The following is a 26144-nucleotide window of genomic DNA, read 5'->3' as shown; positions in this document are numbered from 1 at the left end:
TCCCCCAGCTCCCGCTGGGAACACGGAGCTCTGCCTGGCCGCAGGTGACGAAGCACAGGAGGCACGGTGCTGCGTGCCCCTGTTCCAGTTGGGAACATGGAGCATCCCGGCCCCATCCCGGCACAGATTAGAGCACAAATGGCACCACGCTGGGGCACGGTGTCTCCCCATTCCCGTTGGGAATGCAGAGCATCCCAGCCCCATCCCAGGTGACAGTGTTGGGACACAGGGTGTGCCAGATTCCACTGGGAACACAGAGCATCCCAGCCCCATCCAGGCCCAGGTGAGGGACCACAAGAGGCACGCACTGGGGTGCAACATTCGCCCATTCCCCTTGGGAACGCGGAGCATGCCGGGCCAGGTGACAGAGTGCAGCAGGCTCTGGTTTGAGGTGCTTTTATTCCACATTACTTGCAGCCCCCACGCCTGGGTCACCCCAGCCCGGCCTGGGCGCTCCCAGCGCTGCACCCCCAAACCCCAGCACACCCAGGGGAAAAGCAACCGCAGCCCAGAGCCGGGCCTTGGGATGAAGCCTTTGGAAAGCCCCAGCAAGGGGCAGGGGGCTGGGGGTCCCTGCCCCACTAGGGTCTGGGCAGTGCTGTCCTGGAGCAGGACAGGGCCTCTGGACCCCTCCCATGAGGGGACACAGGGCAGTGCTGGAACCGGTGCCCCCGAGATTGAACCAGAGCCCGCAGAGCCAGGGCTGGGGAGCTCCAGGATGGGCCTGGGGGTCAGAGGCCCTGTGAGAGGAGGGCTGAGCCCCTCCAGCATCCGCCTGCCTCTCCCCTGCCCAGCGGTGCCCAGGGCAGCCCCAGCGGGGGACTGAAGGGAGGCTGGGGGGCAAGACCCCTGAGCCTCAGCTCCGGCCAGGACACGCTCCGGAGGGACGTGGGAAGGCACCAACTGGCTCCCAGGGCACGATGGAGGTGAGGTGGGTGCCCGAGTTACGTGGCTGCCCCGCACCCCTTCCCTGGGAGCCTAACTGTGTGCAGCGGGGGGACACGGCACCCGGACGGGACACCCCTCCCGCAGCCCCCACGGGGTGCCAAAGCTCACCAAGCAGTACCAAGCCACGAACTGGCACGTGCCCACCCCATGCTGGGTGTCCAGGGGTGCCTGTCCTGCTCCGGGAACGTCACAGCCACCTGCTCGTGTCGCCGGGCCGGTCAGTGCCGGAGCTGTCGGGATCCAGGCACTCAGGCAGGCAGGGAATGAGAGCAAAGCTGTGGGCAGGGAGATGCCAAAGCCTCCCTCTCCCCTTGGGTAGGAAGCGGGCACAGGCAGCCCCCTAAGCCCCCCAACTCCCCCAGGGCAGGCTGGCAGCAGCTGAGGGTGGTGGGGGGCCAGCCCAGGCACGGGCTGAGGAAAGCGTTGGTTGTCCGGGCTGGGAGCCCCCAAAAGGGAGCGAGGAGTAACTGGGGGGCTGGAGCCCCCTGTGCCCAGCTCCGCAGCCCGGGCTGGAAGCTGAAGGGAGGAGAGGGCAGGGACAGGCGCCGCGCCGGCCGCTCCGGGCAGGAGCGGGGCTAGGAACGGGGCAGGCTGCACATCTCGCAGTGGTCCGTGCCCGGCTGGTTCATGAAGGTGCAGTGCTGGCAGGGCCACATGGCCGCGGCCACGGCGTGCGATGAGCCCCCCATGGCGCCGTATTCCTGCAGTCCCGGAAGCGGGACCCCCACCGTGCCTGCGGGAGAGAGCCCGGGGCAGTGCTGGGATCCCGCTGCACATCCCACCCTGCAGCCCCCCCATCAGCCCTGCCCCATCCCTGGAAGTGCTCCAGGCCAGGCTGGATGGGGCTTGGAGCAACCTGATCCAGTGGGAAGATGGCAGGGGGTGGGATAAGCTTTAAGATCCCTTCTAACCCAAACCATTCCAGGATCCCATGACCAAGGAATAGCTTCCTCCCCACGAGCCTCCAGAAGCCCCTGTGACAGCTTGGGAGCAGCTCCACACAACCCCCAGACAGCTCTGCCAAGGGACAAGGGACCCCTTCCCTGAGGGACGCCCTGCCCCAGGGACCCCCCTCTTACTGCAGAGCTGCTCGATGGTCGCCCACTGCTCCGATTTTTTCCAGGTCTGTGCAAGCTCCTCATTTTTGGTCCTCACGGCTTCCAGCAACAAGCTGATGCTGTCCTGGAAGTCACAGGTGGGAAATGAGCACTGGGGACCCCCTCCAGTGCAAGGCAGGACTCTGAGTCTGAGCTGTTCCCCCATGCCCGACATCCTTGGGGTGCCCCAGTTTATCCCTCTGCTCCCCCAGCATTCAGACAGACCCCAACACCCGAAAGCTTCCCTTCCTCTGCTTCCAGGAGGTATTCCCTACCACTGTGGGCCAATCCCAACTCCCAGAGGTGCAAACCCTCCATGCTGGAGCACTCCAGCCCCCATCCCTGCCCGCATCCCGATCTCCAGCTGCCCACGGTCATCCCGGCTGCCTCACACATGCGCAGCCTCTGGCAAACACGGCCCAGCTGGGGCTCCCTGGGAAGCTCCGGTGGTGCCGGGGCAGCCGCCAGGCCCCGGTGCCCGGCCAAGGGCAGCAGCAGAGCTGCAGAGCCAGGACCTTGCTGGCCTTGAGTTCTGGGGGCTCTGATCTCCTTACTGTTCCCACCAAATTCCTGATTCTGAGATAATTTTTAAAACATTTCCAGCTCTGGGAGCTGCAGCCAAGTTGCCTCTGGGATCATGTGGACAACCACCCCCCTCAGTGCTCCCAGCAGCTCAGGGGCTTTGTGCTTAGAGCTTGAAAAAGGTTTTAAAACTCTTTAAACCTTCTCCCAAAAGCTTGGCCAGGAAGAGCCAGCACAAGGCCCTGCCCAGGGACATGGGATGGCAGAAATGGTCACCTCCACCCACTTGAAGGACCCCTGAGGGGCTGAGGGCCCTGGGATGGGGGGGATGGTGTGGGGACAGGACCCTCCCTGCCCCGTTACGTACCCGCAGAGGCATGACCTCGTTTGTGACCAGGAAGAGGAGCAGATGAAAATCGGAAATGATGTCTAGGAAAATGGAGGAAGTATTTTGGGACAGGTACGTGGCCAAACTGTGGAAGTCCTGGAGAGAGGGGACAGTAATGAAGGGAAGTCAATTCCTATTTGGATCCACCGACAGATATTCCTGCCCCTCTGGCTATTGTCTGCAATGTGCAGGGACATTTCTAAAACCAGACCCCCGCCTGCCTGACTGAATCCCAGCTAACAACTTCCAGGAAAAAACACCTCTGGACCCACAGCAGCTCCCCTTGACCAACCCCAGCACCCACAGAGCCGATTTCAGATCCAAGAGGTACTGAGGGGGAGCCAGGCAACTCCAGCCTTGTTCGTACAGAAAAGAGGGAGTAGAGGGCAGAGCAGCCCCTTCCTCCCCATCCTCTGCCCTGGCTTCTTGCAGGAACAGCTTTCTGTGCTTAAAGATTCCATCCCGGAAGAGAAGGCAGCACTCTGGGAGCAGGAACAGACCCCAGTCTCAGCAGGTTTGTGGTGTCAGCATGGGGCTGGAGCTGCCTGGCAGGCACAGGGAGCCCTGATCCCATCACGGATCCGGCGGGAGCTCGGCACCGGCCGGCAGTCGGCATTGGCATGCAGACAGTGCTCCGTGCAGGAAGGACCTTGGCAAGCTGAACTGGGAAGGGGTGACTTGAGGGCACAGCTGTCCCTCTGCAGATGTCAGTGAGCACGAGGGAGGCAGAGCCCATCCCTGTGGAACCCGGCTTCATCAGGAATCGCCCCTCACCTGAGTTTCTCCCAGCACATCGCGGTTCTCGATGGGGAATGGATTTTGAGAAATAGAAAAAGTGTAGACTGGATCCTTGGGGAAAGTTGTAGTAATCTAAAAAAAAAAAAATCCAAGGAAGGATGATCAGAGACCAGTGGGATATGGGAAGCAAGTCCAGATAGCTGAGAACAGCCACAGCTCTGATGCCAGCTCAGCCAAACAGTGAGGGACTCTGCAGGGATCTGATGGGTTTTAATTTAATTTCAAGTGATATTCCATCACCACACCCCTGGCTCCCTTTCTAAGGAAGCTGGAGGGACACGATGGGTTTGGTCCTGACAGACGCCATGGAGAGCATCCCTCTCTGCACAGGTCACTGGGATATGGCGATCCTGGCAGAGCTCTGCCCTCTGCCAGGCAGCTGCTGCTGGAGGGAGGTCCTGGGAGGGTCCTAATGCACATTCCACCCCTCTGTTTTCATCCCAGTGACATCCCAGGTATCCCAGGAACACGTGCCTTGACTCCTGCAGGAATTGCCGTGCTCTGGCACTGCCTGTGCCAGGGGCAGCTGGACCAGAGAGGCTGCTCCAGGTGGATCCAATGGCTGTTGGCACCACCTCCAACTCCAGCAATATCATCTGGCATCCCAATTATTTGCTTTCCTGCCTTCCACGCCGTAACTTTGCTTCCCAGCCCTGGGGCTGAGCCGTGCCGTGCCTGGCAGCAGCTCTGCTACGGCCAAGCCGTGCCAGAACGTGAATTCCCTCCTCCAAGAAAAGGCATTTCTGGACAACCTGCTGAGTCACTTGAAGGAGATGGATCCCTAATTGCTGCTCTGAAGTTTCCTCATTAGGCAGTGCCCGGGACATGGGTCTGTGGGGCTGCTGCTTCCTGGCCACATGGCTCTGGGCCAGCTCAGAGCCGTGATAAGGCACCAGGCAGTGCTCTCCCGGAAAACAAATGTGTTCCCTGGCACCACACTGACCCCAGGGAGCAGGGCAGCCACCTCCCTGCTAGGAATGCTTGGCAGCAGCAGGCAGAGGAGGATAATCTGTCTCAGGAATCACCTCCACTGGGAATTTCAGAGGTGGGTTAGGAGTTTGCTCCACTCTGACCATCTCCTGTGGGAAGCAAACATATGCAGGGAATACTCACGTCTATGATGAGGTACTCGACCGGGAGCGGGCGAGCCAGCTGGGTGATCTCGTTCCCAAACTTGTCTATATCCTGAAAGAAAAAGAGTTGGATTATTCCTCAGCATGGAAGCGGTATGAAGCCCAAAGGATCCTGCCCTGGAGATGCTCATGCAGAGTCCTGAGCTCTGGCAGATCACTGAGGGTATGGAAAAGAACCTGGATGGGTGGTTCAGGGCTGCCCAATTCCCTGCTGCTCCCTGGGGCTGGAGATCTCTGTAATTCCAGCATCTCTGAGATCAGGATCTCTGTTTCCTTGTGAGCCAAGAGAGTGGGGGGTCATGAACCACCCTGGGATTGTCTCCCACTAGAGAGAGGCTTGGAATTATCCAGGGACTGTAAAGGTGGGATTCTACTCCATGATCCTTGTGGGTCCCTTCCAACTCCAGATATCCTAGGATTCCATGATTTTAAATGCCATTTAGGAAGCAGCTCCATCCTAAAGAGAGGGACAGGCCACCTCTGCCTCCTCAGCCAAGGCAAACCCGCCTTTCTGCAAATCCAGGAGACCCTCAGCCAACTCTTCATCTTGGAATTGGGAATCCGGGCACTTTCTCACACCCAGACCCTTGGAACCAGCACATCCCACGGCGTAAACTTGTTTTGCTTTGCCAGACGAAGGGAACATAAAGTTTAATTAGGGAGACAAACGGCCGGCATATGTTCATTAATCATAACCTGACAATTAGACGTGATTGATGGCAAACACGCCGGGTTCAAACACCGATTCGGAAATAAATCCCGGAGAACTGACACTTTTCATTAAGGATTCCGTACGAGGGGGCTGTGTTTTCTCCCTAAATCATCACTTAACGTGGTATAAATCATTCATGGAGCCCCACATAAATCACACGCCCGCAATTCCCGGTCAGGGACGTTGTACTGGACGTTCCATGGGCTCTCGGCGGCGGGAGCTGGACCCGGAGCTGCCACCCCCAAAGGCTGCGAGTCCCACTCTTCCCGCGTGGGATGGGAGCAGCGTTCCATGGGCTGAGCCGGGGAGCACCATGCAGGGACACGCTGCCCACGGCTGACTCCAGGACTCCCTCCCCTTTCTCCCAGCCATGTTTTCTCCTGGAGAACACCACTCCAGCACCACTCCCCCGCTCTCCCTGGTGTTTACACAGCACAGCTATGTGGAGCAGCAGCCAGCACCATCCCTCTGCCAGTCAGACCTCGCCCCAGCAGGCTCCGGCATGCTGCTCCCCTCCAGGCACAGCCCCCTTTCCCGACCCCCTCCATAAGCCCCCCCTGTCCCCAGGAACTGTTCCCTCTGTAAAAAAAATCTCCCTTCCAGTCTTTGAAGCTCCTTTGAAAGGCAATCCTGATTAGGATCTTTGCTCCTCGAACATGACAGGTTGTGGCCTCAGATCTCTCCGGCTCGACAGGAGCAGGAGGAGCCATGGAGCCTTTTTTGGGAGATCACAGGACCCCAGAGCCAACCTGCTTCTAGATCTCAGTGATACCACAAGAGGCAGGAATCAGATCCAATCAGCTTCCCAAACACAATCCTGCCCCTGCATGAAGGGACCTGCAACAACTCATGCATAATTAGCCCATCTGGAATTCATTTTCCAATCTAATTAAGTTCTAATATGCAGAAACATTTTTCCAGCACCTGTTGGCTTTAATCTCCCCCTCTGGGGATTTCCATGTTAAATGCCTGCTTTTTCATGGCATGCTGCTGAGGCCTCCACAGACTGGAACCTCTCTCCCCCGAGCCGAGGACATGCCCTGATCCTGCAAGGACAGCCCCCCCAAACCCCAGCATTCCTCTCCCACCACCATGGATCATTTAATTACTTTTTAAAGGCCTTAATGAACATCAAATTGAGATTGTTGGGATAAAGATCCTTATCCTGAGCTTGGCATCACCAGGACCCTCCCAGCGCCCTGTTATTGCTGCAGCCTGAGACCCCCAAAGCCCAGTAGCACCTGCTCCAAAGGGAGGCCAGGAAGGGGTTAATGGAGCCACAAGCATTTGGCTCCAGGACAAAAATCCAGCAGCAAGGCCTGGAGGGTCTGGACAATGCATCATCCCAGTGGAGATTGCATCAAGGCTGGGATTAGAGCCTTTCAGCCACTGTTTGGAGGCAGGAGCTGCACTGGGATGAGGGTGAACAGGGAAAAGGATGGGAACACAGACACCTTGGCAGGATGGAAAGACTCCTGGGTGGCCTCAGGATTATCCATGGAGGGTGAGGGGAGCAGCCAAGTGAGGAGCCCGGGGAGCTGCCAGCCAGGAGGGAGGCTCCGGATCCGTGTCCCAGGACAGCCGTGATCATCCCACGCTGTCACCATCCCACGCTGTCACCATCCCATGCTGTGAGCATCCCGCATCCCACGCCGATATTCCCGACCCGCTCCCTCTGCTGAAGGCACGGCGGAGCTCGGCAGCCATCTGTCCTTGCCATGTGTGAATAAATCCCATCTTTGCTCTTCCCTCTGCTGACTTCCAGGCGCTTTCCCGGGCAGTCCTGCCCCTCGCACGGGGAGCGCGGCTGAGGCGCAGAAACGAAGCGACTTCTCCAAGAGCAAGTGACAGGTCAGGGAGAGTTGAAACCCTTCCCAGGAGACTCCTGCTGAGCTAATCCAGCATCCTCCTCCCCAGAGCAGCTGGGACATTTAAGGCTAAGGCGGCTCATGAGCTAGTGGGAGGGCAGCCAGGGAAGTCCTTCCCCATCAGTGAACACTCCCTGCAGCCTGGCTCCCCCTGGGAAGAGGATTTCCAATGCCATGGTAGGACAGCCTGGCTCAGAGGTCCCGCTGGGATCTACTGAAAGCAGGGCCCTGGCTCAGGGCTGTCCCAGGGAGGGATGGGACATGTGTCACTGGTGCCAGGCCAGGGCTCAGACACGGCTCAGCTGCAGCGAGAGCTCAGAGCTCGTGTGGGACTTGAGGGCAAAGGGCTCTTGCACAACGCTTGTAAAGGGCTTTTGTCTTACACCATCCCAAAGAAACTCTGGAGGGACATTAAACCATCCCAAAGAACCTCTGGAGGGACATTAAACCATCCCAAAGAAACTCTGGCGGGATAAGGCAGCTGTAAAATACAATTCACTTCGAGGATAATGATGACATCGTGTTTGCGCTGAGCTGTCACAAATACCTGTGATAAGAGACAAAGCCAGCCAGCCCCCAAATCCAATTATCCAAGAGTTTTAAAGCATCTGTAAAACGTCAGGAATCTCTTCCCTCAGCAGATGAAGTGAATGGTGGAGCAGTTCAGCACTGAAGAGGTCCTGGGCCAGTGGACTGCGAGGAGGTGACAGCAGGGACAGGGTGCAGCAGCCCCAGGGAGGGATCCCTCAGCTGCACCCCGCCCAGTGTTGAATATCAACCCAAGGTACATTCTCAGTGAAAGCCAAATCAATCCAGCTGTTTTCTAAAACCGCATGGACAGAGGAGGCTGCTCAAGGACAGAAGGCAGGATGGAAAATGCTCGTGTGGACTATTCAGCTGGGCTCACCCTCATCCAGCTCAGAAACTGGGTGAAGTGGCCATTGCAACATCATCATCTTCACTCACAGGGTCTTTACCCCAACCTGGGTCGTGTCTCCACGTCATGGACTCCTTCCTGAGCTCCATGTGCTGAGCTGGCCAAGCAGCACGTGCCGGTTGTGTCCCGTTCCAGCTGGAACCAGTGCTGAGCCCTGATGCTTCCCAGACACCCCAGGAGGGATCTGTTCTTTCTCCTGGTGAATCTTACCTGGGGAGGCCCCTCAGAGCAAAGGAACTTGTTCTCACAGTCCCCAAACCCCTCAAGTTCCCCACTGGAGCACAGCTCTCCCTTCCCGGGCCAGGAGAGCAATGGCCACGAGTCCAAAGCCTACTCCACGGGGGTGGCTCCTCGGAGCAGCAGGCGAGGGGCCAACATAAAGAGAATGGTAAAGGAATACAGAAATCACACAGCTGCAGGCTCAGGAAAACCGCAGGACAATGCCAGTGCCATCAGTTTTCCCATTTCCATGGAAGAAAAGCAGCCCCTTTTCCCATTCGCAAGCCGGAGGTGAATCCACTGCGCTGCCCTCGGACAGATCCGAGTTCCACGGGTCCTGCCTCACATCTGGCTGTTCTATAAATACATCCACACTCCCCAAACATTGGCCTCCTGGTCCTCATTCAATTAGAATTAATTTGTAGAGCTCCTTTCATCCTAAAGGGCTTTTCAGATGAATACTTGGATATTGCACGGGAATGCACATGGACTTTTCTCTGAGCAGTCCCAGAGAAAACAGCGACTACTCCAAAGTGCAGCTTTCTCCCCAGTCACAATCTCCCCACATCACAGACTGGGGACAAAGAGAGAGCAAGGTGCTGGACCCCAAAGATTCCATGCTGGAATCCTGCTGGATTCCTGCTCTTCCTGGAGTTCATCGGGGCTCGGACACGGCTGTTGTCGCCATCCCAGGATGAGGTAGTGTCTCTGACCTCAAGCCTTGCACATTTAATGGGACCCCAAAGGTTTCCCAAGCCAGGAGTGACTAAGCTTTCCATAGATTTAAGAACATTCAAAAATAATTGAGGGATCCTAGAGCCAAACCCGTTGAAGGCCGAGGGAGAATCCCACCCGGCAGGGCCATCCTCATGCACTCCCTGAAAAGGGCAATTAGGGAGAGAAGCTCTAAAACATGAAATCAGCTGCAGCCCAATCCAGTGAATCAGTGGCTGATGGAAATTTCCATGGAAGGCTGGAGCCATCCGTTCCCATTTTGTTTATCTCCCTGCTTCAGATTAGGGATGGGAGTGAAGCCCGTCTTGGAACACCCACCAGCTTCCTGCTGCTCCCAGCACCCCGGGTGGGCCACATGTGGGCCACAGACCTGCAGGACCTCCTGCGAGGCTGCCCGAGTGTGGCACAGCCCGGGCTGCTCCAGAGCAGCATCAGGGCATGCCAGGAGATGATCTCATCCTGCTCACGTTCGGGGCCAACCTTTGCACACCCGGCTCTGCTGGATCGTAATCGGCCCCGGCTTATCAGCTCCTAGGAGGAAGCTGCCTGCCCAGAGAGAGCAGGATTCCATCTGCTCTCCCTCCCCAGCACTGGATTCAGCCCAGAGCTGTTCCTTGTTTCCAGGTGGGGTCAAGCCAAGCCAGCAGTCTCGCACTAAGGGGTGGAAACCAGCATGTCCCAGTCCCAGGTTCAGGGCATGCAGGAACACCCTGACAGCTCCATTCCCGTTGCTGGAGCACAATCCACTCATTACACTCTTCCCAAGCGAAGGCAGCTTTCCTTATCCTGTGCTCCTTAAGGGACAGCTTTACCACAGGCAGCAGGAGCAGACAGGACAGGAAGGAGATAACTAATGGGGTGATGGATGGCTAATTAGCCAGTGAGCAGTGCCATTAATTAACTCCTCTGTCCCTGCTCATGGGGCACCAGGAGCCCTGGGCTGGAGCAGCAGAGCTATCGGCATCCGCAGAGAGTCTGATCCTGAGCTCCCAACTCGGCCATGCAGGCATGGGAGGGGCTGAAGGGCTCCAGGAACAACTGGCAAGGGAATAACATTCCATCCATCACCAACAACCCCAAAGTGCAGCAGGCAGGGACAGCAGTGACACCTCATGTCCTTCCAAGACCCCTCCTGCAGAGCTGCCTCCAGCTCTGGGCTCCTCAGCACTGGAAGGACACGGAGGTGCTGGAGCGAGTCCAGAGGAGGGATATTCACCCAGAGATATTTACTTGGAGAAGGCTCCAGGGAGACCTGAGAGTCCCTTCCAGTGCCTAAAGGGGCTCCAAGAAATCTGGAGAGAGACTTTGGACAAGGGATGGAGGGACAGGACAAGAGGGAATGGCTTCCCACTGCCAGAGGGCAGGGTTAGATGGGATATTGGGAAGGAATTCTTCCCTGTGAGCAGGGTGAGGCCCTGGCACAGTTTACTCAGAGAAGTGGCTGCCCCATCACTGGAAGTGTCCAAGGTCAGGCTGGGCGGGGCTTGGATCAACCTGGGTAGGGGAAGGTGTCCCTGCCCATGGCAGGGGGTGGAATGGGATGAGCTTTAAGGTCCTTCCAACCCAAACCATTCCACGACTCCATGAAATTGAGTATTTTGGACCCACTCTGGATGCACATTTTCCCTGCTGCTCCTCAGGGTCAGAGCTTGGATCCAGGGGCACATCCCGGAGCTGCCCAGGCCCTCAGGCCTCACCTTGTAGAAGACATCAGGCACATACTGCTCGCTGCTGGACTCCTTGGCGTAGCCCAGCTCGGGCGCGTCCCGGCAGGGCAGCAGGCACTCGTCCCGCACCAGGGCCATGCACTGGTTCGACACCTGGTACCCCTCAAAGTGCACCTGGTTGTCGGGACCACCTGCAAGAGGAGAGGATGGTTAAAGATCCCAGGATCACTGAGGCTGGCAAACAGCTCCAAGATCAACAAGTCCAAGCTGTGGCCTATCCCCACAGTGTCATCCTTGGACACCTCCAGGGGTGGGTACTCCACGTCACGACCCTTCCCATGGAGAAATTCTTCCTGAAAATCCTGCACAGGGGTGATTTCCCTGGTGTAACTCCAAGAGAAACGACTGGAAGAGCAGCACTAAGGTTGGACTCGATGATTTTGGAGCTCTTTTCCAACCTTAACAATTCCAAGACTCCATGATTAACCACAAGGCTAACAGTGATGAACGCCGAGGTGAAGCTGCTGGTGCTGCTGCATGGGAAGAATTTTAGGCAAGAATTCCCTCTAAACTCCACATTTTTGTAGTCACACACATTTCCACAGCTATCCCAAGAACACAGAGCCCAGGGAACATCAGGAATGCTCTGCCAGGAGCTCTAAGGAGGAGGAGCAGCTGCCCTTTTGGGGGCTCTGACAGCATCACCCTCCCACTACCCTGCAGGTATCTCCTCCTTTTCCGAACAAAAGCCAGGCCTGTAGCTCCTGTGGGCCTGTTTCACTCCCAAGGATCCCTGAGCTGCAGATCACCTGGTCATGTCAGGCTTGAACAGTGTTTTCTCAGCCTGTACTGGATGGTTTGCTGGAAACCTGACATGGAAAGTGGGAATTAAGAGCCTGGCTCATGGAAGGATCACATGCTTGGCGCTTCCATTTGGATAATGTAAGCAACATCAGGTCATGTGTCACTGGAATACAACTGGAAAGAGAGGAGGGAGGCAGATGGTAGGAAAACGTTACTACTTCCAAAGCTAGGAATTCACGAGGGGATAGGAATTAATCCATGTGGAGGATTTAAAGGCAAAGTCGAGGCAAACTATCCAAATACATTTCTGCAGCACAAAAAGAGGGACTCAAGTGTTTAAATAGAACCTGCTGGGCTGATTGAACAGAGGAGAATGAAATTAGCTGGAACAGCAAAGAGGAAATATTCCTTTTCTACCCTTTGATCTGTAACCTCAATCACTCACTGCTCCAGAACAAACACTCTGAGAAATTAAACATAGACCAGGACGGGGGAAGGCCTGAACACAGTGTGTTTGCTCAGTAAAACACCTTGTTTAAAAAAAAATTAAATAAATATATATACAGAAAAAGAGAGATACAGATCTATATTTAATGAGAGATGGATGTGTTTAGCAGTCTGGAATGTACAGGCATGGGCCTGTTAACTAAAAAAAGAGCTTTTTCACTGAAAAAAGGCCCTGGGAACCCTTACAAAGCCAGGCTCAGGGCAGGCAATGTCCCATCCCACTTTCACTTTTCACTCTGGATGTTATTTGGAAGTCATGAGGGTTTTTTCATTGTGTTAAACAGAGCCAGAACCAGCGATTCTGCTCCAGGGAAGGTTTAAATGAAGACATGTGTCATCCCATGGAGAAGAACAGAGTGATCTGGGAGCACTCCAGCCCTCCCAGCACATGCCAGTGTCCCCCCTCCCAGCCCAGCCCATCCACGGTGCCTCTGGAGACTCCCTGAAAACGGCTCAGACCAGAGGGTTTAACCATAAGCACTTTGCAGGAGCTTCTGTTTTACTCAGCCAAAAAAATGTTTCCAAACATTTTTTCTTTTTTCCCTGACAGGTTTCCCTGACAGCAACATGAGGGAGGTAAAGATCCCTCCTGAACGAGGAACTAATCAATAACTCTGAGGATCTGGAGCGTTGTGCTTCTGCACTGCTGCTTCCAGGCAACAGAATTTGGAGCTTAAGGATTTGAGACAAAAAGTGAGCAACAGTTGTTGCCCTGGCTGCAGGCAGAGAGTGATTTCTGGGTCTGAGAGGTGGGGCTGAGCCTCAAATAAGTCCCTTTAAACAGCTGTAGAGCGAAAAACAGGCAAATAAATAATGAGTGAATAATTGTAGAGAGGATAAGACAACGAATGAGAAAGTATTTTAGCGTGATAGAGTAAAACCCTTGTTAAATAGGACAGATGGGGAGCAGGACCTGTGATTTTTGGCATATTCTTCTACTAACAAGAGGTAATTCAGGTGAAGCCCAGAGGGCTGAGGCCAGTTAGTACCTGTAGCCACAACTGTGACAAACTTGGATCCAAAGTGCCCATCTGGAGAGAGGCGACAGATGTTGGGCTGCTGGTTCTGGAAGTTGCCAGCTGTGATGCACTCCTCTGCACTCAGGAAATACGTGTCCTGAGGGGAGAGCATGGACTCCAGTCAGCGAAAGGACAAGGTGACGTAGCCCAGACCTGTTTCCCTGGGCTGCAGCCAAGGAAAACGACCAACACCCCAGGAAAACACGCTTTCGTGGAAAGCTGCTGCAGAGCCTGGGACAAGAATGTGACCTGTCAGCTCCCCAGCCCTGGGCTGGCTCAGGACTGTCCCACAGAGTCCCACCCACCTCTACACACCTTTTCTCTGTTTGAAAAATCAAGTTTCACTTTCCAAATATGGATATCACCGGGTTTACAAGGACAGGAAGCTGAGGAGGTCGAAGTTTGAGCCACGTATGTGTCACAAAGCCCAGCCCATGGGAACATCCTCTGAGTCACTCTGGCTCACTGGGTTTGTCCCCTCACATCCCCCTCCGCTCCCTGAAGTTTTCTTAACCCTAAAAAGGGCAGGGATAGATGGCATATTGGGGAGAAATTCTTCCCTGTGAGCAGGGTGAGGCCCTGGCACAGGCTCTCAGAGCAGCTGTGGCTGCCTCATGCCTGGCAGTGCCCAAGGCCAGGCTGGACAGGGCTTGGAGCAGCCTGGGACAGTGGAAGCTGTCCCTGCCCGTGGTGGCACTAGATGGGCTTTAAGGTCTCTTTCCACTCAAACTATCCCACAATTCTACGAGCACCATTTCCTCAAAGCAGGGGCGTGAGGGGCTCCAGCAGCTCTGCCTGCTCCCCAAACACTTCAATCCTTAACATTTCCAAGGGTTCCAGCTTGTTTTCCTTCAGAAGTGCCTGGAAAACCCCATCTCCCAAGAATTCCAGTGTCACCTGCAGCCCTGGTTCAGCTCTCTGCCTGGCACAGGAGCTGGAATTCACTGGGAATTCACTGGGTCCCACCTGGATCTCACCTTGTTCCTGCTGTATCGAACGGTCCCTTTCCGCGTGTCTTCCGAGACCAGGTCAGTAAATATCCAGCCGACCTACACAGGGGGATGGAGAGCATTGCTTTAAGGAAAAAAAGGACAAAAAAAAGAAGGAAAGAGGAAACCAGAAGAGCTCAGACATTTTCTGCTCACAGGACACGATGTTCTTGGCTCCTCTCCGCCCTGTGCACACTGCCTGCAGGGAATGGCTCTCCCAGCTGTGCTGGGCTCCTTGGAATCCCATTTCCAGGAGCAGCAGCATGCCAGCTGGCCAGCCAGGGCACCTGCAGCATTAGGTTTCACTATGGAATATTTTTTCATGGAAAGATCTGGAGGCTGCAAGGAGGCCTCTGTGCCACCACCCGCTCCCACCCCCAGCATTTCCTACGGAGCGTTTGGAGCGGGATCCAGCGCCCGTGGGTGACAGAGCAGCTCATGTGGCCCCAGCCTGAACCTCTCACACAATCCCAGTTTGAACCTCGCACGCACTGGTTAAGGGAAAGCTCACACTGGAGCGTGATCCATTCCAAACTGGAGGCTGCAGCGACCCCAGAGAGCACATTCCTGCTTTCTGTGGTACCGACACACCTCGGAGCGAGTCCTGTGTGACATGTGTCCAAAGCCCTGGCATCAATCCTTCCACAGAGCTGTGACATGGACACGCACCTTGGGATGATCCCTCTCCGGCCAGGGGCCAATCCCAGCTCCTACAGCATTAACCTTTCCAAGGCAGAACTGATCCCAGCTGCCCCGGAGCCCAGGCAGATCAAACCCTGCACCCAGCACTCGGTGATGTGTTAAGTCCCATGGATTAAAAATATCTGATGGCAGAACATGGAAATAAATAACACACAGAGAAGTTCTGCTCCAGCCTCTGGCGAGCGGTGGGATCTTATCTGGGAGAACAAAGCCCTCCCCAGATGTTTACAGTCTGCACTGAGCCTTCTCCCAGGCGAGTTTTCTCCAGCAAGTCAAATCTTGTTTGTGTACATCCCATTCCTGGCATTCTCACCATACCACCACTGCTCCCAAACCGGAAAACATCAGTGCAAGTTGGAGAGCTGTCAGGAAACCAGGGGATCCTGATGGGATCACTGGAAGGCTGGAACTGAGGGGGACCCGCACCCCTAAGCCCACACACCACTGACTCCCTGCAGCACCAAGGAGGGGACCACAACCCAAGGGGATTCCCTGCTCCTGGAAACAGAGCACAGAGGCAACTCCAGCTCCATCTGGGCACAATTAGCACTTGCCACGGAGATGCTCCCAGGAATGGCTCCTGTTGGAGGGGGAAGAAAGGGAAGATGGAGTTTGTGCTGTTTTGCTCCTGCTACTGCAGTCACACAGCCCTGTGAGGGGCCTGTGCTCAGGAAAACCCTCTGGATTTGGGTTTTAGACCTAAAAATGTAACAGCTGCTGACACTTTAGCAGGATTTAGGTAATCTAAAGGGACTTGGATAACCCCATGGAGCTGGAGAGAATTGCTGACCGCTTCCCTGCCACACAGACACACAAGATCTGACACATCCTGACCTTTCTGAGGCCGAGCTTTGCCGCAATCTCATCCACAACCTCGGCTTTGGGATCCTCCAGGATCTCCAGGCTGTTCTGGGTGCCGATCTGCAGCAAAGAGACACTGGTTAGTGACACAGAACTGGGGAAAAGCCAGTACAGCCACTGTGGCCAGTGAGGCAGGGGATGGGAGCAGAGGTCTGGGCTTCCCCTCAGCCATCACCATGGACTGGTGTCACCCCAGAGACCTCCCTGTGCCACTCTGCTCTCACACCGCACTCCCAAGGATCCATTTGTTCCTTTTCCACTGACAATCCGTTGGATTTCACTTGGCAGCCGTGCAGAAACCATGAGGAGGAAGGAAATACATGAGGAGCACTCGGCTGAGGAGTGGTGCCGTGCCCCACCTAGTGGGGATTCTGGCTGCTCCAGCCAAACCCATCCTCAGCCGCTCCATCATTTTGTCTTCAAATCATTTAGACTTCACTCCATCTAATTAAGCTGCTTAATTTTTCCCAGAGAGCTGGTAAGGAACTGAAGCAAGGGCTGCAACTGTTTTTTCCTAGCACAGAATCTGCTGGAAAGCCAGGAATCGAGGGAAGATTAAAAGCAAAATCCGCTGTTAGAGTCACCCCGGATTCAAACCATCCGAGGGTAAAACACAACAAAAAAGCAGAACTGAGGTTTAAAATTCTTTCTGGGCAGCAACGGATGGTGACGTTCAGGACATAAATCATATCCTCTTTCCCTCAGGACAGTTTTCCTTGTGGAGCTGCAGCTGGAAATACCCTGTGAGGTTTTCCAACCTAAAAAGGTGTTTGTGTGCTCCCCAATACTGAGCGGCCCCTGAGGGCCTGGGGTCTCACCTGGGGGGGTTCATAGATGGCCGCCACCTCCGCCCGGATTCCCAGCGGGATGTCTTTGTGCTCCGTGTACCGGCCATACAGATATCCCAGATGTTGGTTCCCTGTCTTCCTCCAGAAGTCTAGGAAGCGATCTGCAATTGTGTGGTTCTCAAACATGATGTTGTCAACATGCCTGTATTTCTGTTTGACAAAGTTCAAGCGTCAGGCCGTCCTCTGCTGGCTCCGGTCCCTTCCCAGGACACACACCACCCTCCGGAGCTGGATCCTGCACAGCAGGGATGGGGGAGGCTGGGGGCTCCCTCCCTCTTCCCCTGCTCAGCTCCCACCCCTCGGCACTGCTCCCTGCTCAGGCTGGAGTGTGGGATGTGCTCAGCCCCCCCAGCACCTCGGGGGCTTTACTGGCACCTTTGCCCCAAGAGCCTCTGCAGGTAAAAGGACACTGAAATTTAGGAGGAAACAAGCAGAACCCGAGTGGCCTTTTAGATTCTGTGAGGAAAACCAGTAGGACTAATCACCAGGATTCACCACCAGGGCTGCCAGCACAGTCCTCACGCTGGGAGGAAATTCTGACCCAGGACATTTTGGAGCCCATTTTGCAAGGCCTGAAGACCTGGACAGAATTTCCCTGACACCCAGAGGCTTTGTGCTCCTGGTTGGCTTTTTTCACCTTTCCCAAACTAAAAGCCAGGTCCCCTGGCAGGTCACCGAGCTCCTCTCACCTGTCGGTTGAGGGTGATGGCGCTGGGCTGGCACTTGGTGCAGATCCCCTCGGGCCAGGGAGGGTGACCCTCACACCCCGACTTGATCTTACAGCTGATGTTCTCCAGGGCTACAAACTTCCCCCTGGGAGAGGGGGGAAGAGAAAGGAAGAAGAGAAAGAGGAAGGTGGGAGAAGAAGAGGAAGAAGGATGAGAAGGGGGAGAAGAGAAGGAAGAGGGGAAGAGAAGGCTGCTGTTACCACAGTAAATGTTTTTGGAGCAATAATTTATGGAGCATGCAGGAAGTAAGAGATTGTAGCACCAAGGCAAATCATCCTTTCATGTGCACAAGGCTTCCTGGAAAGGGAAATTCCCTTCAAATGGAAGTCTCACGGACCTGAGTTGCACCTCCCAAAGAGATTTTAAAAGTCTCAATGGTATTTAGGAATAGCAGGGAGAAGATTACACCTCTGTGTAACTTATGTCCACCAAGTCTGAGAACCAGGCTTGGAGCTTGGTGTAATTAGGGAACCTCTTTCCTTCCATCTGGCCTTTCCCCCCATCAGGAATATTTCCTGGAAGGAATTATATGGCCACTGGAAAAGGAAAAACAGAAACAAAATGGGGACATAAACCAAAAAGACTTAACTTTTCTCCTCCATTTGCCACTCAATCCTCGTGTCCAACCCTGAGATCTGTCTGTACTTTCATTTGTGTTAAAAAAAACCCAAAGCTCCAACCAGATTCCCTTAAACCCAGAGATTTCCTTACTTGTCTGCCCCTCCGGTCAGCTTCCTGATGTAGGCATGGAATGACATGTGCTTCACAGGAGGCTCCAGATGGTTCAAATAATCCTCATCGAAGGGCTGCCAAAAACACCACACAGAGCAGAGCCAGGTCACACACCTGTCTGATAACACCCGGATCCCTCGGCAAATGCATGTTCCACACTCAACCCCGCCAATGTGGAAGCAATCAAGGAAATTCAGGCTCATTTTCAAGGCAGCTACTACTGGGATGCAAACAGTGGAGCTTTACAACGGGGAGTTTTACGGTGGCCTCCTGCTCTGGGAACAGATTGGCCCCACAAATCAGAATCTCAACGGCAAAAAGCTTTTTCCTTTCAGTATCTGACAACAAACAACGGGCCCAGCTGTTCCAGCACGGCCAAGGACTCCCAGAGCACTTCCAGCAGTGGGGAACAGCCATCCTGGAGCAGCCAGGATTCCCTCTGGAGGGGGGGCTGCTGCTTTGTGCTGTAAATTACACAGCCCAGCACGTTTGGAGGAGTCACTAAAGCTGCTTCAACCTGGATAATCATGGAATAGTTGGGAGAGGCCTTAAAGCTCATCCCATTCCACCCCTGCCATGGGCAGGGACACCTTCCACTGTCCCAGGCTGCTCCAAGCCCCGTCCAAGCTGGCCTTGGGAACTGCCAGGCACGGGGCAGCCACAGCTTCTCTGGGTACCCTGTGCCAGGTGGTTAAACTGGAAGATCCAGGAGAGAGGGAACGAAATGAGAAAATCCAGGGAAAAGTGAAGACACAGGGAAAATGGAGCACTTTTGAAGCACTTTCTGTTCAACTCATTACTGCAGAAAACCAGCCTTAACCAGGATCAACCTGGGGGCCCCAAGGCCTTGAGCTTTAGTGATCCCAGAACCAGCAGTTCTGGCAGTGCACAGCAGGATTCCAGCCGGGAGCTGCCACCTCTTAGCAGGCAGCATTCCTGGGAAAAGTGTTCCTACTGGGAGGAACTGGGGTGTGTCTGTAGCACCTTCCTGGGGCTCTTACCTCCAGTGGGACACAGTGCACGCATTTGCCCAAGGGGCCGTGGCGACACCTGGGCAGAGAGAGAGAACTGGGGTTAAATCTCATTTCACCTGGAAACTGCAGGAGGAATAGACCTTATTTAATCATGGAGAAATCAGCCTGAAAAAGTTTTTTGAAGTAAGTTTGGTGTGGAAGAGCTACACGAGCTCTGAGCAATTCTCCACCCCCTGGCAATATTAGAGAGGGATCATGGAATGGTTTGGGTTGGAAGGGTCCTTAAAGCCCACCCCATCCCACTGTCCCAGGCTGCTCCAAGCCCCAATGTCCAGCCTGGCCTTGGGCACTGCCAGGGATCCAGGGGCAGCCACAGCTTCTCTGGGCACCCTGTGCCAGGGCCTGCCCACCCTCACAGGGAAGGATTTCTTCCATAAATCCAACCTGAACTCCCCCACTTTCAGTTTGAACCCATTCCCTCTTGTCCTATCACTTCAGCTCCTGTTGAATTGGACTTCAATTATTTTGGTCACCCCAAGGTAATTTCACATAAAGAAATGGCAACAGCTTGAGGTTCAATCTGAGAGTCCCAGCCAGGATCAAACCCTCCCAGTGTCCCTGGGAAGGGGCTCAGCTGTCCCAAAAGCCACTGGAATCCAAGTCAGATCAGGTTTTACAGCCCTCCAAGATCGAAGAATTCAATCCCTTCAAATTCAAAGAATTTTCAGCCTACGTGGCGGGGTGATTTTAACAAAAAGCCACCCAAAATGTTCATCCTTTATCAGGCACTGGCAGGAACAGCCAGGGAAGTGTGTGTTTATCAAGCAGATAAAGTCCTGCTGGGTAGAGTTACAGAGGGGAAAGCATCTCCTCTTGTGGTGATTGCTTTAAAAAAACCCCTAAACCAACAATAAAACATCCCCCAGCACCAGGTCAGTGCTGGTTTCCAAAGCAAGGGCCCAGGAGAGGAGCAGGAAGGTTGGGCTGTGGAAACAATGGATGGGATCCAGTTGCAGGAGTGCTTTTAAGGACGTTTTGTGGCAGATAATGTACAGAAAGGAGAGTTAAATGCTGCTAAAGCACTCAGCATCCTTCACTGGAGATTGATCCACAATCCCAAAGCCAGGAACCAGCCCAGACAGCTCCTTTTATCCTCAACACCCTCCCCTGGGCCTCAGCTCCCTGCTAGAACAGCTTCATTGATCCCTCTGAAAAATGTGGGCAAGTTCAAGGCAATGTCTGTGCCACAGAGTGGTGGGTTTGCCCTTATTGCTCCAGTGATGTGACATCCCATCATTTACGGTCAGCTGGGAAGGTCAGGGAGGATTTTCCACAAACTTCCTCATTGCTGCAGCACTGAAGATAAACCACGTGGAGGACAACCCCACAGGGAAGGACAAATCATTCTGTTTTTAGCAGGAATTCCTGCCTTTAAAATTTTCCCTCCAACCTTTTTGGGAGTCTTATTCCAGAGGGTTCCAGCCCCAAGGCTACAACCAATGCAGACATCAGGCTAGGGCCCAGCTGGGCCATTAACACTGAGCAATAAAAGCCCCTCCCAGCAGAGGATGTTTTAGCAGCACCAGGGTAGATTTTGGGTGGATTTCACTCATTGTTGTGTTATTTTTACACAAAGAGGAGCTGCTTTGTTTCCCTAAGCCTCTTGCATGGAAGAGCTTTGGGAAGTTGGACTTTGGTGCATTTTTGTGAGCAAAAGGGACTCCCTGGTTTCATGGAGAGGTCAGACAGGCACGTGATGAAGGGAAGCCAGAAAGTGAGCAGGCAGAAACCCAAGTCCCACTTCCAAACCTCTGCCATTGGATACTTTCACTCCTTCCCTTCATTTCCGTGTTTTCCTTTAGGAGGAGTGGCTGGATCTGAAGGCACAACGTGCTCCTGCTTGGGACAACAAATCCTGGAATGGTTTGGGTTGGGAGGGGCCTTAAAGCTCATCCCATCCCACCCCTGCCATGGGCAGGGACACCTTCCACTGTCCCAGGTTGCTCCAAGCCCCAATGTCCAGCTTGGCCTTGGACACTGCCAGGGATCCAGGGGCAGCCACAGCTTCTCTGGGCACCCTGTGCCAGGGCCTGCCCACCCTCACAGGGAAGAATTCCTTCCCAATATCCCATCTAACCCTGCCCAGGAAGAATGCATAGTGTTTATTGTAATCTAGAGAATTCCATGTGTTTAGGAGCACAAAACCCAGGAGCACGAGCGCCAGGGCCTCCTCCATCAGCACAATGGCTGCCCTGAGTGAGTCCTTCCTGCCAAAAACCCTGGGATTTGGGCATCTGCTTCCTCCCTGGGCTCACCAGGGCCCCACTGAACCTCCCAGGACAATGGCAGGGGCTGTTTTCCCCTGTGGATGTCTCCAGGGCACTCAGGATGGAGCCAAGGGCAGTTCCCACAGTAATTTCCTGACTGCTGGGCTGAGCCACGGCATTCCAGGCTCCGGTGAGCCCCGGATCCGCGGGCAGGAACACAACCCACCCCCACTTACAGCTGCTGGTCTCGGTTCCGGTAAATCTTCCCATCCTGCTTGATCAGGTACTGGTCAATCTCATCTTCCACCACCTGGGGGGCACCCCCAGGCCGGGAATTTTGGGAGACAGACGTGTCCATGGTCTCTGAGGAGGAGCCAGCCGGGCTGGAGGGATACAGGAACAGCATATCTCCATGCCTGCAGGGTGGGAAACAGCACACAGGTAGTGGGAAGTGTGGGAGACAACACCCAGGAAGCTGGAGGTGCTTTCCAGCAGGCAGCCAACCTCCTGGACCATGGAAGAGTGTGGAATGTGGCACAAATTCTAACCCAGACCAACACAGGTGGCAGCTGGAAGCTGCTCTGTGAGCCACCTCTTCCTGCTTTTATTTGCAATAAATGCAAATCCTTCCACCAGGAGACAAAACTGAGGGAAAAATATGGAGGAGGGAGTTGGGATGAAGGAGTGAAAACAAGGATGTGGGAGAAAAGAGGTAGGGAAAGGCAGGTGAGGGAGGGAGGGAAAGAAGGGATGTGGGAGGGAAGGCAGGGATGAAAGGGTGGAAACAGGGATCCAGGAGGGGAAGTGGGGGGATAAGGCAGGGAAAGCTGGGACAAAGAGGTGGAAAGCAGGGATTAGGGAGGGAAATCCAGGATGAAGCCTCCCCACAGCAGACACGCCCCAAGGAGTGACCCAAGGAACAGCCACCAGCTCTCCTGTGTCACTGTGACCCCCCCACTGCAGCACAGCCACCGAGGCCCCCCCTCCCCAGTCCCAGGAAGGACACTGCAAGCTGGGGACTCCTGGGATGTGATTCTTCCCACTCTGGAAGCTGGGAGCAGAGCCCCCCTCCCTGTGAGGACTCACTTGATCTTGAGCAGGTTGAGGGACTTGTTCTGCGCCGCCGTGATCTCGCCGGTCCTGTTGCGGTTGGTGTAGACGGAGAAGCCATTATTCCTGAAGCCAAACTCCTTCGCCACCTGAAACACAGGGAGCAGCAACAAGCTGTGAGGTGCCTCACGAAAGGGGCTCCGAGCCAATCCCGGGGAACTTCTCCTGCAGCAATCCAGCTCAATTCACCCCCGTTCCTGAGCTCAGGATAACGGAGATGGAAACACCTGGAAAAACAAGCAATGGATTAAAACAGGAGCTCAAACAACTTAACCAGAACTGTCTCTGCCTCACACAACACAAATGCAGAGTTTCAGCTACAGCCAGGCAAGCCCTGTGTGACCGGAGGGGGAAACTTCTCCATTATCCCAGTTTTCTTGCTCCCGCTGCACAAGCACACACCACCAGGAGCACCAAGCAGATCCTCACTCCATCCTCCTGTGTGGACCAGAATTCCACAATCCACACCTTCACCTGTGCAGATCTTTTGCCCTCAGCTCCACCTCCACCTCCCAGCTGCTTCACTCAACCCCTTCCTGCTGTTCTGTCTGGTTTTCCCCTGTTTTCTCCTCTCTCCCATGGAATTCACCCCTCAGTCCCCAGGCAGGTTTTCCCAGCTCAGATCAAGTCTGATTTACTTGGAATCACTCCAACACCTCTTCCCAGCAAAAATAATTTGCACATTTGGCCACTCGAGAACTTCATCAGTTTAAAAGTGGTGTTTAAAGTTTGTTTATTTGACAGGTTCTGCCCTAAATTCTGAAGTGAAAGGCCTTTATTAATAAAAGCAATCCCCGTGGCTTTGGTCGGAGTCGGGGACAGGATCCTGCCCACAGGACAAATCTGATGAGCCACCAAGAGCTGTCACATGAGCAAAGCCATGAAAAGCAGTTTTTTCCCGTCAGCTCAGCTGTGATTTGCAGCACTGAGCGATCCCCGTGAATGGGACCCTTTCACAGGGATCAGCTCCTGCTCCTCAGGCCACAGAATTCCATTTTTGGGGGCAGACAAATCCCACAACACATTAACAGCAGCTTTGAGCTAATTCCTGACTCGACTCTACCCTGAGCACACCCAGAGTGACTTTTTCTGCTGCTTTTCCCCGGGATGTGCCACAGGAGACGGGGAAGATTCTCCAGCCCCTTATTCCTTGAACACTTCTGGAGCAGATCCAGGTTAATTCCTAGGATGGAAGCAGCAATCTGGTACCTCTCTAATTACAGCTGTCCCCCTAAACACCAAACCCAGCCCCTGGGTGAGCATTCCAGCGTTAAAATCCACAGCACAGGTAGGAGAGACCTGGATTTAGATAAAACACAGACCTCAGGTGGGAAAATTTGCCACTTTTCTCTTCCAAGCAAACCCTGCAGCAGGAAATAAACCCAAACACGTCTTTGCTCCAGCTCAGCCAGAGGACAGAGCCTTCCCCAGATCAACAGGCAATTCCAGGTGCTTCTGTCCTGGCAGGAAGTGTTTTCCAGCCCAATTGTTCCCTGGGGTAACCTGAGCCCTGGAAAGCAGCAGCTCGTTCTGCACAGGCTCCAGAGATCCTGGAAGCTCCTCTTCCCTTGGCTGAGGCTGCTCAGAGGCTGCAGGGAGTGTCCCTGAGCCAGCCCTGAAAAACAACAGGATTTTTCCTGGCCAGGTGGGAATGCTGTCAGGGAATGCTGTGCCACAGCTCCAGCCAAAGCCAGTGACTCACAAAGGGAAGCTCTGCACCTGCTGCCATTCCCTCCCCTCTCACAGGGCCAGGGAACCTGCCTGGCCCTTCGGGAACACACGTCATGGAGCACAGAACCCCCAGGCCGAGGCTTCCAGAGGAACTCCAGGAGGGGAACAAATGGAGAACTGCTCACTCCTAATGAACACAGAGCAGCTGCACCACGGCAGCTGAGAGCTCTCACCCGGCGTGTTCCCCTCATCCCAGGGGCTCCTGAGATCTCACTCAGTCCCTCCCCCGCTCTCTCCAAACCCATCCTGGAAAACCAGGGGCACACACAGCACATCCAAACAATAATTCAAGCCCAAATCCAACAGCTGAGCCAGGCCTGGATCCCGCCTGGAGCAGGAGTTTGACCATCCCATAGCTCCTTCTGCTTCCCTGCTGCCGCTTCTTTGGGAGAAACCCAGAAAGGGCCCTTCCCAGGGAAGCTGCCACCCCAGGAAGCCCCAACAGAGAAGCTGAGGGAGTTTCTTCTTTAAATTTGTTATTTTCCCTTTGGAACAACACAAGCTACCCCAATCAAAGCGTGTTTTTCCACGCGGAATGCTGTCCCTTGCTGCTGCCAGGGAGGTTAAACACGGATCTCCCCCGGGACAGAGCCACGGGAGCCCTGCCCCATCCCATGGGAAGGCACTGTGGGTCCTGGGTACCTTTTTGAGGAACGTTGCCACAGTTTCTCTCTTCGTGGCCGTGATTCTCTTCACTCCCTCCGGCGACTGCACGCGGATAATCTGGGAATGAGGGAACACCGAGTCGGGGAGGGGGGACAGAGCCTACCCTGAGCCCTCAGCCTCACCTTCCCCCACTCCTCCCTCCTGTCTCCATCTTCCACAGGGCCTGGAAACACCCAGGAGAGCAGTTCTGGGGTGGCACTGGGTGATGTCTGCCAGCATGGGGGGAATCATTCCAATGCTCCTGGCTCTTGGCAGGAGTTGGCTCCAAGGAAAACACCTTTGGCCAAAGCTCTGACCTCTGAGATGGAATTAGACCTTCAGGGGGGTGGATCAGAGCTTCCAAGGGGGAGTTATTCACACAGGCACCGGCCCAACTGGTGTTACTGGGCACTGCACTGGTCGTGGCTGAGCCCCAGCAGTGAGGGAGCAGGGACAGACACGGGGCTCCAGCTGCTCCCGGGAAACCTGAGCTCCTGGATGGCAACAACTGGCAGCTCTGGGGGGAAAGGCCAGGGGAATCCTCCGGGGACAGGCAGGGAAGGCAGAAATGTAAATATCGGTGTCCCCGGAGTGTTGAGGGGCAGCGGAGGGACTCGAGTTGTTCTAAAGGGGCCGCTCCCGAGTGACACGGGGACACGGGCAGGGGGCGGCGTGTGCGGGAAGGGGGACACGGGAGGGGACACGGGGAGCTGCCCGTGTGCCGCCGCCACCCCGCAGGAGCCCCTTTCCACTCTCCCAACTTCCCTCCCGGGCACAGGCCCGCCGGGACGGGGCCGGGAGCCGCTCACCGGAGCGAGCGGCCCCTTCTCCTCCCTGCCCCGAGCCCCCCGCCCGGGGCTCAGCGGCACCGCGGGGTCACGGCCCCGACCCCCGGGGGCAAAACCACGGGGGACCCGCCCGCGGCGCCGCTCGGGAGCCTACCCGGCCCGGACACCGCCGGCCCCGGCCCCGGCCCCCCGGCCCGGTGCCCCGTCCCGGCCCCACAGGAATCTGCTGCCTCATCGCCCCTCCCCCGGCCGCACTCACAATCGTCTCGGCCATGGCGCTGCCCGCGGGCCCGGGGCTCGCCGCGCGGCACAGACACGGCCCGGTGCGGCCCGTCCCGCTCCGCTTCTCCCGGCCCTTCCCGGCCCTTCCCGGCCCTTCCCGGCTCCTCCCGGCCCGGCCCGCCGCCTCCCGGGA

General features: G+C 55.3%; 1 protein-coding gene across 1 annotated transcript; it reads right to left on the bottom strand.

Annotated features, from left to right (window-relative positions):
* Nucleotides 1-380: 380 nt before the first annotated feature.
* Nucleotides 381-26144, bottom strand: NPLOC4 (NPL4 homolog, ubiquitin recognition factor). Its single transcript, XM_082293980.1, has 17 exons — nucleotides 25989-26144; nucleotides 24939-25019; nucleotides 22542-22654; nucleotides 21692-21871; nucleotides 19216-19264; nucleotides 18194-18288; nucleotides 17444-17567; nucleotides 16725-16904; nucleotides 15880-15966; nucleotides 14332-14403; nucleotides 13325-13451; nucleotides 11055-11215; nucleotides 4867-4938; nucleotides 3730-3825; nucleotides 2935-3051; nucleotides 2028-2130; nucleotides 381-1681 (listed from the first exon to the last, which is right to left on the bottom strand). Exons 1-17 carry the CDS (start codon nucleotides 26001-26003, stop codon nucleotides 1524-1526), a joined length of 1830 nt encoding a protein of 609 aa, XP_082150106.1. The 5' UTR covers nucleotides 26004-26144; the 3' UTR covers nucleotides 381-1523.

Source organism: Coloeus monedula (assembly GCF_965178545.1).
Source record: "Coloeus monedula genome assembly, chromosome: 19".
Classification (NCBI taxonomy): domain Eukaryota; kingdom Metazoa; phylum Chordata; class Aves; order Passeriformes; family Corvidae; genus Coloeus; species Coloeus monedula.
Note: the sequence above shows the minus strand (reverse complement) of the source record. Positions and strands in the feature narration are given on the sequence as shown.

Excerpts from the sequence above, each read along its gene's own strand:
- NPLOC4 (XM_082293980.1), bottom strand. Across the intron at positions 15,967-16,724 it reads CCATCTATGAACCCCCCCAG|ATCGGCACCCAGAACAGCCT; the intron begins GTGAGACCCCAG and ends TCTTTGCTGCAG. Across the intron at positions 13,452-14,331 it reads TTCGATACAGCAGGAACAAG|GACACGTATTTCCTGAGTGC; the intron begins GTGAGATCCAGG and ends CTCTCCCCTCAG.